The sequence below is a fragment of the Belonocnema kinseyi genome, chromosome 4 (genome assembly GCF_010883055.1).
Source record: "Belonocnema kinseyi isolate 2016_QV_RU_SX_M_011 chromosome 4, B_treatae_v1, whole genome shotgun sequence".
Taxonomy (NCBI): domain Eukaryota; kingdom Metazoa; phylum Arthropoda; class Insecta; order Hymenoptera; family Cynipidae; genus Belonocnema; species Belonocnema kinseyi.
In genome coordinates, this window is record NC_046660.1 from 100,294,105 (window position 1) to 100,307,408 (window position 13,304).

At 30.0% G+C, this 13,304-nt stretch overlaps 1 protein-coding gene across 1 annotated transcript in view; it reads left to right on the plus strand.

Annotated features, from left to right (window-relative positions):
* LOC117171729 (kinesin-like protein KIF19) overlaps positions 1 to 13,304 on the plus strand; it is a 62,512-nt gene that overhangs the window by 45,903 nt on the left and 3,305 nt on the right. The window contains exons 11-17 of the mRNA XM_033359293.1: positions 111 to 314; positions 525 to 674; positions 2,293 to 2,502; positions 6,556 to 7,022; positions 9,304 to 9,479; positions 12,096 to 12,253; positions 13,161 to 13,304. The exon at positions 13,161 to 13,304 is cut by the window's right edge and continues 52 nt beyond it. Of these exons, the coding sequence (XP_033215184.1) occupies positions 111 to 314; positions 525 to 674; positions 2,293 to 2,502; positions 6,556 to 7,022; positions 9,304 to 9,479; positions 12,096 to 12,253; positions 13,161 to 13,304 (1,509 nt within the window). The remainder of the gene's footprint in view (positions 1 to 110; positions 315 to 524; positions 675 to 2,292; positions 2,503 to 6,555; positions 7,023 to 9,303; positions 9,480 to 12,095; positions 12,254 to 13,160) is intronic.

Here is a 13,304-nt window from a genome sequence, read left to right on the forward strand (position 1 = left end):
GTTTTCGGGCCCTACTCTACTGCTGACAGGGTATTATTTGACCTAAAAAACGAAAAAATGTCTATAAAAATATCAATTAATGAAGATTAAAACAAAAGTAATTCGTGTAGGAAGCCGTATATGAAGGAACAACGAAGTCTTTGGTTCAAGACGTTTTGGGTGGCTACAATGCTACTGTTTTTGCTTATGGAGCTACCGGGGCCGGAAAAACGCATACCATGGTTGGAAGTCCAACTGAACCTGGAGTCATGGTTCGCGCCCTCAACGATATTTTCTTAGCAACTCGTCAATTTCCTGACAATGTTGAACACACGGTTAGCATTAATTTTGAAAATAAATATTATATAATAAGTAATAATAAGTTTAAATTTGAAATTAGAAATAGTAATGGTTCCGTTGAAATGTTGGCCTATCAAAATAATTTCATAAGATTGTTCACTGATGTGCATACTCTAGATAATATGATTCCGATATTTAGATTCTTAGTTTATTGCATTACATATCCATGAAATTATATTTTACAGGTGACGATGTCCTACATGGAAATTTACAATGAAAATATTCGAGACCTGTTGAACCCTTCCTCAGGTTACTTAGAATTGCGTGATGAATGTCGAAATCGTAATAGTCAAGTAACAGGTCTCACGGAAATATCTGCAACTTCGACAGACGAGGTTAATACCCATGATTTAAATCTAGATTATATTCCATAGTGCTGGGTGGTGGCTGAATTTCGGAAAAAATTCCAGCTCAATTCTCAGTTTCTCTCGGGGTTTCCAAATGTTTTCCTAAAGATTGAAATTTTCATGTTCTTCCTTAGACAGATAACAATTACTCACTTCGATCTTTTATAAAAATCAAAGAAAACCGCGGTAAAAATAGTTTTGTAGTAAAATACAAAATTCACACTTTTTATACTACAATATTTCTCACTTTATTTTCAGAGAAAAATATGTTAAGGGTCACAGGAAATAAGGGCGTAAGTGCCAAATTCTGAAAGTATTTTTAGGCTAAGCACTCGCTCAAAGGTACTTTTTTAAATGAGATTATATATAAATGCTATGCAGCTCTTTGTGTGCCAATATTTTCGTTCTTGAGTACACGTCGTACCTTTTACAAGAATTTTTTCAGCGGCGAAATAGTTTGCGTATACAGGCTGTTCGTCAACCCACTCCTCTTTCGCTACGGGCCTCCATAAGTATCACAGCTTCCCCAAAAGTAATTTGTTTAAACTAGGTATTTCTATAAAAATCCAGTTAACAATATCTGAAAATAAACGCTAGATTTATAGAGAGTAGCCCAGTTTACTGCTGGTCTTTTCTCACAGTTGGTCGCTTCTTTCATGATGTTTATTTCACGGTTTGACAGACAGAAGTAATATCTCAAAAGAACTTTCTTGGTTTTATTTTGTAATATAGAAATAAAAAGTTATGCAGCTTTTTCTGTTTCATGTCCGGCATTTTTTGGGTCGCGCCCTCAATTCATTAGGGTTTTTTTCTTAATGCTTTCTTTTTCCTAATCGCGCGCCGCTCATTTCACGATTTAGTATGGAGATAAATAATACCTCGAAAGTATATAATTTCTTATATTTTTAATTGAAAAATACCAAATTTATGCTACTCTTTCTGAGTCAAAATCGGCGTTTTTTAGAACGCAACATTTCTTTCACAAAAAGGGTTTTTTTCGGAAATTGTTGCTTTTTAGGGTGGAAGTAAATTTGGGAGAAGTAAGGTTTTAAAGGGGAAGTGAAGTAGAAAGTAGGGGATGTATGGAGAGGGTTTGGGGGAAGCAATGAGGGAGAACGTAGGTAAAATGAGGAGATGGAGAGAGAAGTATGGGAGGGGGAGATTCGAATTTTTTGTAACCAATTTGTTTTAATGGCCTATTTTACGAGTGAATAGAGCTGAGCAATAGGTCAAAAATAATAGTAATATAATAAAGGTAAATAAATAAATAATATCACATAACATAATAATATATTATAAGCCTTGGTGGCTGAGGCGAGTTGGCGCTCGGACTTCACGTTGGAGGTCCGGGGCTCGATCCCTGAGCCGGTATACCTCTTGGAACCTTTTCTATCTACTTTTGCCGAGGCCCTGATTGTTTGGATTCCACCTTATTTTAGACTAAAATTATAACTTTTTTGTGTATCCTGAAAAATTCGGGTCTTAAAACATTCGCCCTTATGCCCCGGGACCCTTCATTTTAGTAATCCATTATGAACTTATTCTGCAAATATATATATACATATATATCTGGTTTATTAATTTTAAGTTTATTTCATGTATGTAGGTTATGCAGCTTTTGTATCGGGGGAATAAAGCAAGGACAGTTGAACCAACAGCAGCGAATGAAACTTCTTCTAGAAGTCATGCTCTCCTGAGTGTGACAGTGAAACAATCTACTAAAACTGAGAGAGATCAAAGGCAGCGGGTTAGAGTGACCCAAGGAAGACTTTTTATGATCGACTTGGCTGGATCAGAAAGAGCAAAACAAACTAAGGTAAGTGAAATTTAATATTGAACGGAGACAACTTTTGTCATATCAAACTCAATATCAACGTTAAAATTGCTAGTAATTATTTAACCATACTTTGATATAACTGTTTCTTACGACTTTTTTCGATAAAAAGAAAATTATCAGAGTTATAAAAGGATCTACAAATTTGTCATAAATGACTTTTTATAGGATACATAGTTTTTGTTTTATTTGTAATAAAAAAAAATACAAAATTTAAAAAAAATAAATTTTTGGACAAACGATACAAGCTACGCAAAGAATGATTATATGTATAATAGTTGGTAATACAAAAAAGAGCTACAATTTTATCATGAATAATTTTTTTTAGAGGACGTGTATTCTTTATTTTATTCTCAAAAAATAACAGTAAGACAAAAAAATTTTAGTTTGGGATTAATTAAAAGAGCCAAAATTTCAACATCGAATAAAGAGAAAGAAATCCGGAATATCTATGCTCATTCGGAAAATATTACATTTTGAATAAAAGTCTGAAATTTTTTGATAATTCGAAAGTAATCTTCGAATGATTGTTAAAATAAAAAATAAATTTTTTGTTCAAATTGTGAAATAAGTGTCTTCCTTTATTTCGATTTTAGAATGATATGTCCAATTAGAAAATTATTCTCACCATGACCCGATTTGTAATGAAATTGATCTAAAGTCCTTTATGAAATTCAGGTTTTCCTCAATTCTTGTAAATTTCCATAATTCATTTGCATGCAAAAGATTGAAAGAATTCAAACTTACAGGCTTTCTCACTTACAAAGCTTTTAGATTCAAGGCCATATTGAATTTTTTTCGATTACGATACAAAAACTTTGAAATAATGTAGAGTGGAGAAATATAGGGAACATTTTAAAACTTGTATTCTTATAAAAAAAAGGGAAATCAGTCAGTCAACTTGGGTCATTTAAAAAAGTGAATTGACTCCTTTTTTTAATTTCTAGTGATTGAAGTTTTGAACCTTTGAAGGGGAGGGTACACCGACATTTTTATCTACATACTTCAAATTGTTATATAATCAGGTTCAACATTCTTTTTCCTTTGTACTAAATTTGTAACAGATAAAGTTCTCCAAAATGTTGCCTATATTGAAAATATGCAAATGCCTCTACAAAACTGAGGCTTAAAAATTGTTAGTGTTTTATATTAATACCTACCTATCAAGTATTTCAATTAAATAAAGGTTCTTTAAAATTATAATTTTTCTGCGAATTAAAAGTTAAAAAAAATGTGCGAGATCAAAATTTCAATTTTTCCATCTGATAGTAATCCAGGCCTCTGCAGGTTTTGGCACTAGAAAAAATAATAATCGTACAGTAACATTTTTTAAGCGATAGCTTCAGTAAGTGCTCATTTTTAACGTTTAAAAATCTGCAAAACAAATCAATTGCAAAACCCAGTTTTTTTAAACAGTTCCAAAAATCACGCTTGCGTGGACGGATTATTTTCAATGCATTGCAGAGCAAAACATCCAACGGGAAAAAAGTGGACAAAATTAAGAAGAAAACTTAAAAAAATATCCTTCCATCTTTAATAGGTTTCAAGATATGGTCATTTGAAAAGTTTTCACTTTTTGATTTGCAGCGGAAAATTAATACGTTTCAGAAAATATTGTGTATCTTTAAATTAAATAACTTTACGGAAAAGTGTTTCACAGATGAATGAGAGTAGACTTAATTTTCAGTAATTAAAAAAAAAACAATGTCCTAAGTTGACCACTTTTGCCTATTTTAATGGCAAAAATAGTATTCCGTTTATTCAAAATAAATCTTTCCAGGTCCAATCTATGCTGATAATATCCGAGGATAAAATTAAGTTTATTGGAAATTCGCATAATTAAAAAAAAACCTTCTTGTCTTTATTGTGGGGTTTTTGTGCTTTCAGAAATTCCATTTTTACATTCTCATCAGTGAGCAGGTATTCGATTTATGTGGAAAATGACTTTCGTGGATTTGATAGAATGTCGACCTTTTGAGGACCACTGAACCCGAAAGAACAGGTTTTATGGTGGTGCGGAAATTTCGAAAAGGCTCTAGTGGGTCTCTGGCCATAGGGGCCCTACTGGATTTTCTAGTAGGGTTCTTGTGGTGTCAGCCCGCCTACAACCCAAATAAAGAGAATGGCCCGTGAGGGACTCCTAAAGGGTACTTTCACGCTACTGGCAGCCAGTACTTTTATCAGTTCATCACTATGCGACTGTATATCATCCGAATTGCGCTAAACATACTAGTTGAAATTCGATGAAAAAGCCATCCTCCTAACCGACAGCTTAAAAAATTAAAACACTAAATTAAAAATTTTTTTTCTAATTAAATATTTATTTTTACACGACATTATGCAAATATTAAATATGCAAACTGTTCTATCAGGGAAAGATGGGGAAATTTCTGCACGGGTGTCTTACTGTCAGTTGTTCGTCTGTATACCGGATAACGTAACATAAAAATTCAAAAAGTTAGAGCATTTTTAAAATGTTAAGGATCATTTTTTCCAGATTTAAAAATTCTATATACGGCTATTCGTAATAATCGAAAAGTCGAAGATTTGCCCTTAAGACTTTTTTCGATTAAAAGAAAATTATCAGAGTTATAGAGTTAGCCAAATTGAAAAGAACAAACGAAAATGAAAATTTTAAGCCAAACAACGCACAATATGAAACAAAGTCAAGATAATAATAGAATTCCCAAAAATAAAACCAAGAATCCAACATTAAAAATAAACAAATTAAATTTTTGGAAAAACCGCACAAGAGAAAAAAATGAAAAGGCAAAAGTTGTTCAGGCAAAAAAGATCTACAAATTGGTTATAAACTTTTCATATAAAAATACAGTAAATATATAAATAATTAACTTTTTAAAAAAATGGCGCAAGTTACAAAAACGTTTTATTAAACAAAATGTTTCGCCTAAATTATATCTACGAACTTTTTTAGAACCATTTTACTCTAGGACGCGTATTTTTGGTTTGAAGCATAAAAATGAGATTGAAAATAAATTAAATTTATGGACAAACGATATAAGTTACAATAAAATGTTTAATAACAATATGGTTTTTTATGGGATGCACACTTTTTTAATTATAAAAATAAGACAGTAAAAATACGTCTCTTTCAATACCAAAGCACATTATGAATTGTAATAATATAAATTTATTAAAATCATACACTTTTCATATTAGCTGAGAATAAAACTGAATGCAAAATAAGTTACAAATGTTAGAGTAATTATGATTATTAAAAATTTACTTTATTTTGCATTATATGAATAAACAATCCCAGTACAAGGTACAGAAATAAATGTAATATAAATTTGTTATAATAGTGTTAAACATAATGTAGAAAAGTTCGCATAATGGACAAAATCGAGCGCGAAGCGCAAGAATCAAAACTCGCATGCCCTAGGCTAGAAACTGAAAAGTTGTCTTTTTTTAAACTACCTCATTTCTTGTGAGTCTCATATGAAATAAATAGAATGTTCGAAACCTCACAATTTCTCATTATATTATACAATTATTAATTTTTTATTTTATTATTATGAATTATTTTATTATGCAACCTCTAGCATGATCAGCGTAGATTGAATCTGGAACGATTTATTTCTTAAAAAAACTTCATTTTTAGCCCTTAAAAATAGGCAAAAATTGTCAATCTTGATAAGTCATAACTCATGGCACAACTTGGAGTCTATATTCAAGGTAGAAAGTAATTTTTTAATTTTCTTTCGTAATTTTGTCCACTTTCTTTTTTCTGTTGGAAAGCTCCACAACGGAGCTCTCTTGTTCAACATTTTTAGCAAATAAAAGAAAAAATAAGTCAAACTGAAAAAAATTTTTATTTAATTAAAATAAAATCATTTTTCTGAAATTTTGAGGGATGTTTTGGAATAAAAAATTATGTGCAAAAGATAGGCAAATTTTTAAAGTTAATATTCGAGGTCGGCTGTACTGTGACTTTAAATCGGTTACACTTTAAATTTGACGATCCTCCACTTTTAAAATTCTAAAGCTTCCTTAGAAAAAAATATGATTTTTTAGAACCAGGGTAAGAGACTTCAGGAAGGAGCTCACATCAACAGATCCTTACTGGCTTTGGGAAATTGCATAAATGCCTTATCCGGTGGAGCGAGATACGTGAATTATCGGGATTCGAAATTAACAAGATTACTAAAGGATGCTCTGAGCGGAAATTGTCGAACAGTAATGATTGCTCATGTATCACCGGCAACCGTGAATAGAGATGAGAGTCGAAATACCCTCGTTTATGCAGATCGAGCAAATCGAATTTCGAATAAAGTTGAGAGAAATGTTCTGGATGTTACCTACCACGTTTCTCAATATCGGGATATCATTAGTGACTTAAGAAACGAAATTTCAAGGCTCAGGAATAAAATGAGGGACGAAGCACCTAGATTTGAACCACAGGAGACGAATGAAAGGGGATCTGATTTCAAGACTCTGCGAGAGAAGATCGTCTCTGCTTTCAAGGAACAGATGAGGCTAAGGTTTCTGTTCATATTTCTTAATCAATATTTCATCCCTCACCCAGCTCCTCAATTAAGAATATTCTTAAATTAATAAATTCAGTCCTTGACCAAAAGACTCAAGGTTTATAGATCTAGTAAATAAAGTTCAAGAACAATTTGTTTGCTTCTTTAATAGAGTAATTTTATAGCAGGGGAGAAGTAGCTTCAGCAGATTTCTATTTTTGCACTAGTTGTGGATTTTCATGAACTCGTTTGCTGGAGGCTAAAGACTATAAGAGAGTTTATAAGAACAAGGAATTTATTTATACCATCGATGCTATAGCATTGTCATGTGTCTATATAGAGATACAATCCACAAGTGTCTGCAGGAGAATTCTTTAGTTTTTCCATACAATCGGCTGGTTGTACATTTTAATTTTTTTTTCATGAAATTAAAAGCGCACTGACAATTGAATAAAATTATTCAAGGAAAGTTTTTTTTAATAAGTTAATTTTTTGTTTAATTATCCTTGCGGAGATTATCTTAATACTTGTTTAAGAAATATACATTTGATTCTTTTTGGGGAAAATGAGGCACTGCTGATTGGCTAGAGCGCAGGAAGTAGTGCCCAGACAACCAGCATTCCAAACAATTCAACCAGGATTAGTCGGAACGCTGTTTTTGAAATGTGCCGTATCAATGTCACATTTGTTACAATATGGTTCTCTATAATTTAAACAAAAATTCAAAGAAATTAAGTCATCAACATATTTTTAATGTTTTACAATTTTTAGATTTTTTGTTAACAGTTGTTGAAATTGTTCTGCAACAGTAACGTCAAAAATCGGTTAGTATAAAGGTATAAATTTTTTCTGCAATCGATCCATAATAATTTCAAAATGGAGCGTTCAATACTTACAAAACGCTTCTATTAACAACTTGGTTGAACTCCTCTTTTGAAAATTCATATTTTCGGGTTAAAAATTCAACTGTTTTATATCAAATTCACCATTTTGGCTTATAAAATAATCTTTTTTTATTAAAAATAATGTAACTATTTAGTTGGAAATTCGCCTGTTTTGGTTAATATTGAACTTTTTTGGTTGGAAAATCAACCAATTTGTAAAGCTTAACTATATTGTAACAAAATTAATTTTGAAATGTTGAAGATACATAATTTTACTTGAATATTCAACTATTTGAATGTTAATTAATTTTTTTTTGTTAAAAGTAACAATTTGTTAGAAAATTCAACAATTTGGTTAAAAATTAAATTCTTTTTCAAAATTTTAATATTTGTGAAACAATTGAATTTATTGTAGAAAAATGATATTTGGCTTAAAAAATCAACAATTTAGTTGAAAATTCATATTTTTTGCTCAAAACTAATTTGATAGAATGTTAATATTCTTAGTGGAAATGTCATATTTTTGGTTGAAAATTCATCTAGGCAGGTAAAAAATGCAGCTACTTGGTTGAAAATTCAATTATTTATTTAAGAATTTAACTATTTGGGAGCTTAGGAGAGAATTAACTTTTTTGCTAAAAAATCATATGTGGCTTCAAAATTGAAAAATTTAGTTAAAAACTCATGTATTTGATTGAAAATTTGTCTTTGGTAAAATATTAGTCTTCTTGGTGCAACATTCATATTTCTTTTTGAAAATTTGACTATGTAATTGGTTAAAAATGCATCGTTTTGATTGAAAAATTATCTACTTGGTTGAGGATTCAAGTATTTTATTAAAAAATCCTCTTTTTTGATTTAATTCAATTGGTCGAAAATTCTTTCTTTTTTGAAAACTATTATTTTAAACGGAAAAGTGGACGATTTCATTTTTAGTTTCAAATTGATCATTTTTAAAGTTAAAAATTCAGATTTTTAGTAGATAATTCATATTTTTGGTTTCAAAATTCAACAATTTAAATGAGAACTTATGGATTTTGTTAAATATTTGTCTTTTGGTAGAAAATTAATTCTTTTTGGTTGAATATTTATCTTTGTAGCTTACAAATTCAACATTATTTGATTAAGACTTCAACTGTTTTGTTGACAGATTAATGATTTTGTTTTGTTGAGCATTTGTCCTTTTTTAATGAAAAATTCATTTCTTTTTTATGGTAAAAAATTTTTGGTTGCAAATATACCTTTTTTCGTTGAAAATCGACTTTTTGGGCTTAGAGAAAAATAAGGTTATTAAAGAGGGCTGGCGGGGCCGGGGGGTAAAACAGCTCAAAATTAGCAACGTAGTTTATGGATGGCCCCTAACTATTGCTCTATTGCATTACACGCCTAATCTAATTTTTTAATTTAAATAGACGGAAGTTAATGGAAATGGATAGTCATTTGCTGAGTTTAAATATTGCTGCTGAGCAACAGCATCAGGTCATTTCTCATTGGGAATCGAGGAACAATAAACTGTACAAAGCTAACCGGGAATCAGCATCCTCTCGGCCTGGAACTGTCTCCCAAATAGAAGAGGTCGACGACGCAGGCAAGTCGATACTGGACTGTTTGTGTAAGAGCGTGACAACGATCGCATGTCTTGACGTCTTTAAACTGCATTTAAATAGAGATAACCAATATTACTGCCATTCAAATCATCTTAGCCCCTTTAATTTAAATTCGTTCCATTTGTGAAAATCTCATTAATTAATAGTTTCTCTTTTCCAAAGGCCTTTTTTTACTAATTCATCCTCTATCGATCGATTTAGGATAGAAGTTTTCCTTAATTATGGAAATTTGATGTCTGCGAGAAAGACATTAACCCACATTTGTAGCTCGTGGTCGGGTCTTAGGTTGATTAATCAAGCTCTAATCCAGGAAGTGTTTATGGTGCCAATGGGGTTAAACTAGAAAATTATTGTTGGCATTGTTGGTAGGTTGACTGACGAGAAATAACTATGTAACTTTTTGTTTAAATATAGTGGTAACGATTTTTCATTAACAGTAACAACAAAAATCTTTAATTATATAGTTACTTTCAAAACATAGATCACAAGTATTTTCTTTACGACAATCAACACATTTGACTGAAGTTGTGCCGATTTTTCCATTTGAATGAATCAATAGATGAAACAGTCTCAATGCTGTACGCTTTGTCAAAGCTCAAACAATTTTCATACGATACAATACTACTATGCTGAGCACAACACAGTGGGAGGAAATGCACTTATTTCCTTCAAAAAAAGTCTAGATGCTTCAATTTTTTTCTTTTTCAATTAAAGTGCATTATGCTTTAAAGACCCTTCAATCCGGAAGTTTCATCTTTTATATTTATTTACAACATTTTTTCTGAATATATGAAAACAATAACATTATTTTCTACACAATTTTAAACGCTTAAATAACTGCTGTGCGATAGCCCTTCCGATTATTCACGCAATGCAGCGGGTAGGTGTAACAGGAGCTGCGCGGCGTCTACGGTTATGACTCAGGCGAGCACTCAAGCGTGAACAAACAAAAGCGGAGCGGGCTATAATGAGTTATTTCCCACCCACTGTCAGCCAAAAATCGGTACTATAGAAGATTTTCACTGTAGTTGGATTATGAATCCACTTAATTATTATAAACAAATTGGAAAAGTGTTTTTGTCGGTAAAAAAATTGTCTTTGCTGAAACTACTTTCTAATCATGTAGGAATGTCATTTGATCACAAAAATAATAAAAAAGTAATGATAAGAATTGTTGTAAACAGTTTTTGTGGTAAAACATTTAAAGAGGTTTTTCCAGATTTTAATTTCCATTAATTACCTCAACGTGCTGCAGATATTCCTAAAAATTATATGCGTTTAACAATACTTGCTAAAGTATAACAATTGAAATGTTAATTAATAATTAAGATAAAGCAATTCAAAAATTTTGTTATTTGACGTAGGAAAAATTGGCTTTACAATCAAAACAATTAAAAAATTACTTTGTTATAAATTAATAACACTGTATACTAAAATCGCTTAATTCATAACTATTAGGATGATTCATTTTATAAGGTAAAAAAAAATTATTCTCAAAACTGAATACGCACACTGGCCTAAGTTGTAACTTGTTAATAAAGAAAAATTTTAGTTAAAAATCAGATACGATTTAGAGTTTTATCTTTTTTATTATTTTTTCTTTGTTTTTATTTTCTCACGGTGTTGAAAATGCGTGGAATACACTTGTATACATATAGTATATTATTATAGAAAAATTTGAAATAATTAAAGAAAAAATATTAATTTCCTTAAAAACAAGTTTCAAAAATATTAATAAATCATTTACAATGATGGTAATATAAAAGAGGATAATTTGATATGTATAAAAATTAATAAATGCATTTTCAAAATATTGAGAAAATAAAAAAATCCAATTATTTCAAACCGCCCAATATATCGAATAACTATGATTTGTGACTTATTTGTCTCAACTTAGTTTCAAGCTATTTAAATGGAAAGAATGATTATAATTTATATAAAAGTAGCAAAATTTGAATTTGTGTACCCTAATTTTTTACAACATTTTTAACTGTTATATTTTACCAAATATAATCAAACCTATATTATTTTTAGGAATATTTGCAGCCATTTAGATGATTAAGACAAATGTAAATCTGAAAAAAACTACAAATTTAAATATTTTGCATTCTAAACTGTTTATAGCAATGGTTGTGGTTAAATTTTTAATTTTTTTGTGATTAAATTTTATTCCGACATTAATACCAACTAATTTTAGGAAATATAATTTTTTATCGATAATAACACTATTTTCCAATTTATTTATAAAATATTTTGTTTAATATTTTCAATGAACATGTTTGAAATAAACAAATGGAAAAATCAATAGTGACGAGTTGAAGCCTCTTCAGAATTAATGCGCTTTAATTTTTAAGAAATTCATAACTGGACCATACTTAGAAAGCAGAATTTATGGAAATAAGCGTAATTCCATTTTATATTTCTAGAATACAAAAGTAACTAAGAAAAAATTACATTTTGAAACGGTAACAATAAAAATAACTAGCTCCTTTTCAAAAGTAACTAACCCATCACTGAGCAGGTTGAAATTTTGCAAATTGAAATTTTTTTCGAAATTTATTTGTACCGATTTAAAAAATATGCTTTTCCTTAATTAGATTTTATGGATGATGGCAAAGAAGATGACATGGATGTAGAGCAAGCATGGGCAGAATTAGCAGAAATTAGTAGAGAACAAGAAAGATATTCAGATATGCGATTAGCTACTGAAAGAGAACTCGAGGCTTGTAGAAAACGTGGAGCAGCTTTAGAAGATGTGAGTAAAATACACAAATTATAAATTTTTTAATTTTAACGAAGCGTTTGACTTGAGACACCAAAAATTGATTAATATAATTTCCAGAATAATATCAATGTAGCTGAAGTATGCAACTTTTTTTGCTATCAAAGATTGATTTCCATATATTTGCCTAATAGAGATTGACAAATATTATTCAAATAAAATTTGAGAAAAAAGTTCAAAAGTAATTCGTTGAATCACCTGTTAAATTAAAAAAAATCGTTACAGTTGCTGATGAATAGTGACTTATTAATCTTTACTTATGAGTTTATTTAAATTTTTGTTTGTTAATTCCAACGTTTTACTTTTATTTCAAATGTCACGTTTTTATGGGGAGATTAATTTTCGCAGGACCACTTGTAAAACTATGGCGTTTTGGCCATGTTTTTTTTTCATTTTGATTGCTAAATTTAAATTGTTTTAAATTTAAAATTGTTCTTCGTTAAAAATTGAAACTAATTCAACAACTTAAACGAAAAATTAATGAATTTTTTGAAAAAAATATATAACATGTATAAAACCTGCATAAGTTTTAATGCTTCATTTTAAACCTTTTAAATACATTCTAATTTTAATTGTTCAATTTCAAATTCTTGATTGATTGAAATAAATTTTATTCAGTTTAGTTAGCCAGTTTAAATATTCTACTAGACAGATAAAAGTAACAAGAATATAATTCCGGGTTTTCATGATCGTAACCACAAACTCGTAATACGATAAAAGTAAATAAAAGAACATAATATCCAGTGATCTATTTTCATATAGTTTTTTAACAAGATAATTTCGTTTTCCCTGTAAAGAATTTTGCAAACTTCAGTTTCATAAAGAAATATTTAATCTTGAACACCGCATTTAGTTTCTATGAATGTTAATTTTCTACAAGGAACTACCATCCCGAATAAATTCAGATGAAGAAAGAGAGTTATTAGCGCTAATGTTGAGGGTCCATGAACTCGAAGCTGACAAAATGATGCTTCAAAGTGAAAGACTAGTTAAACAACACGAGCTCAGAAGACGAGAAATCATG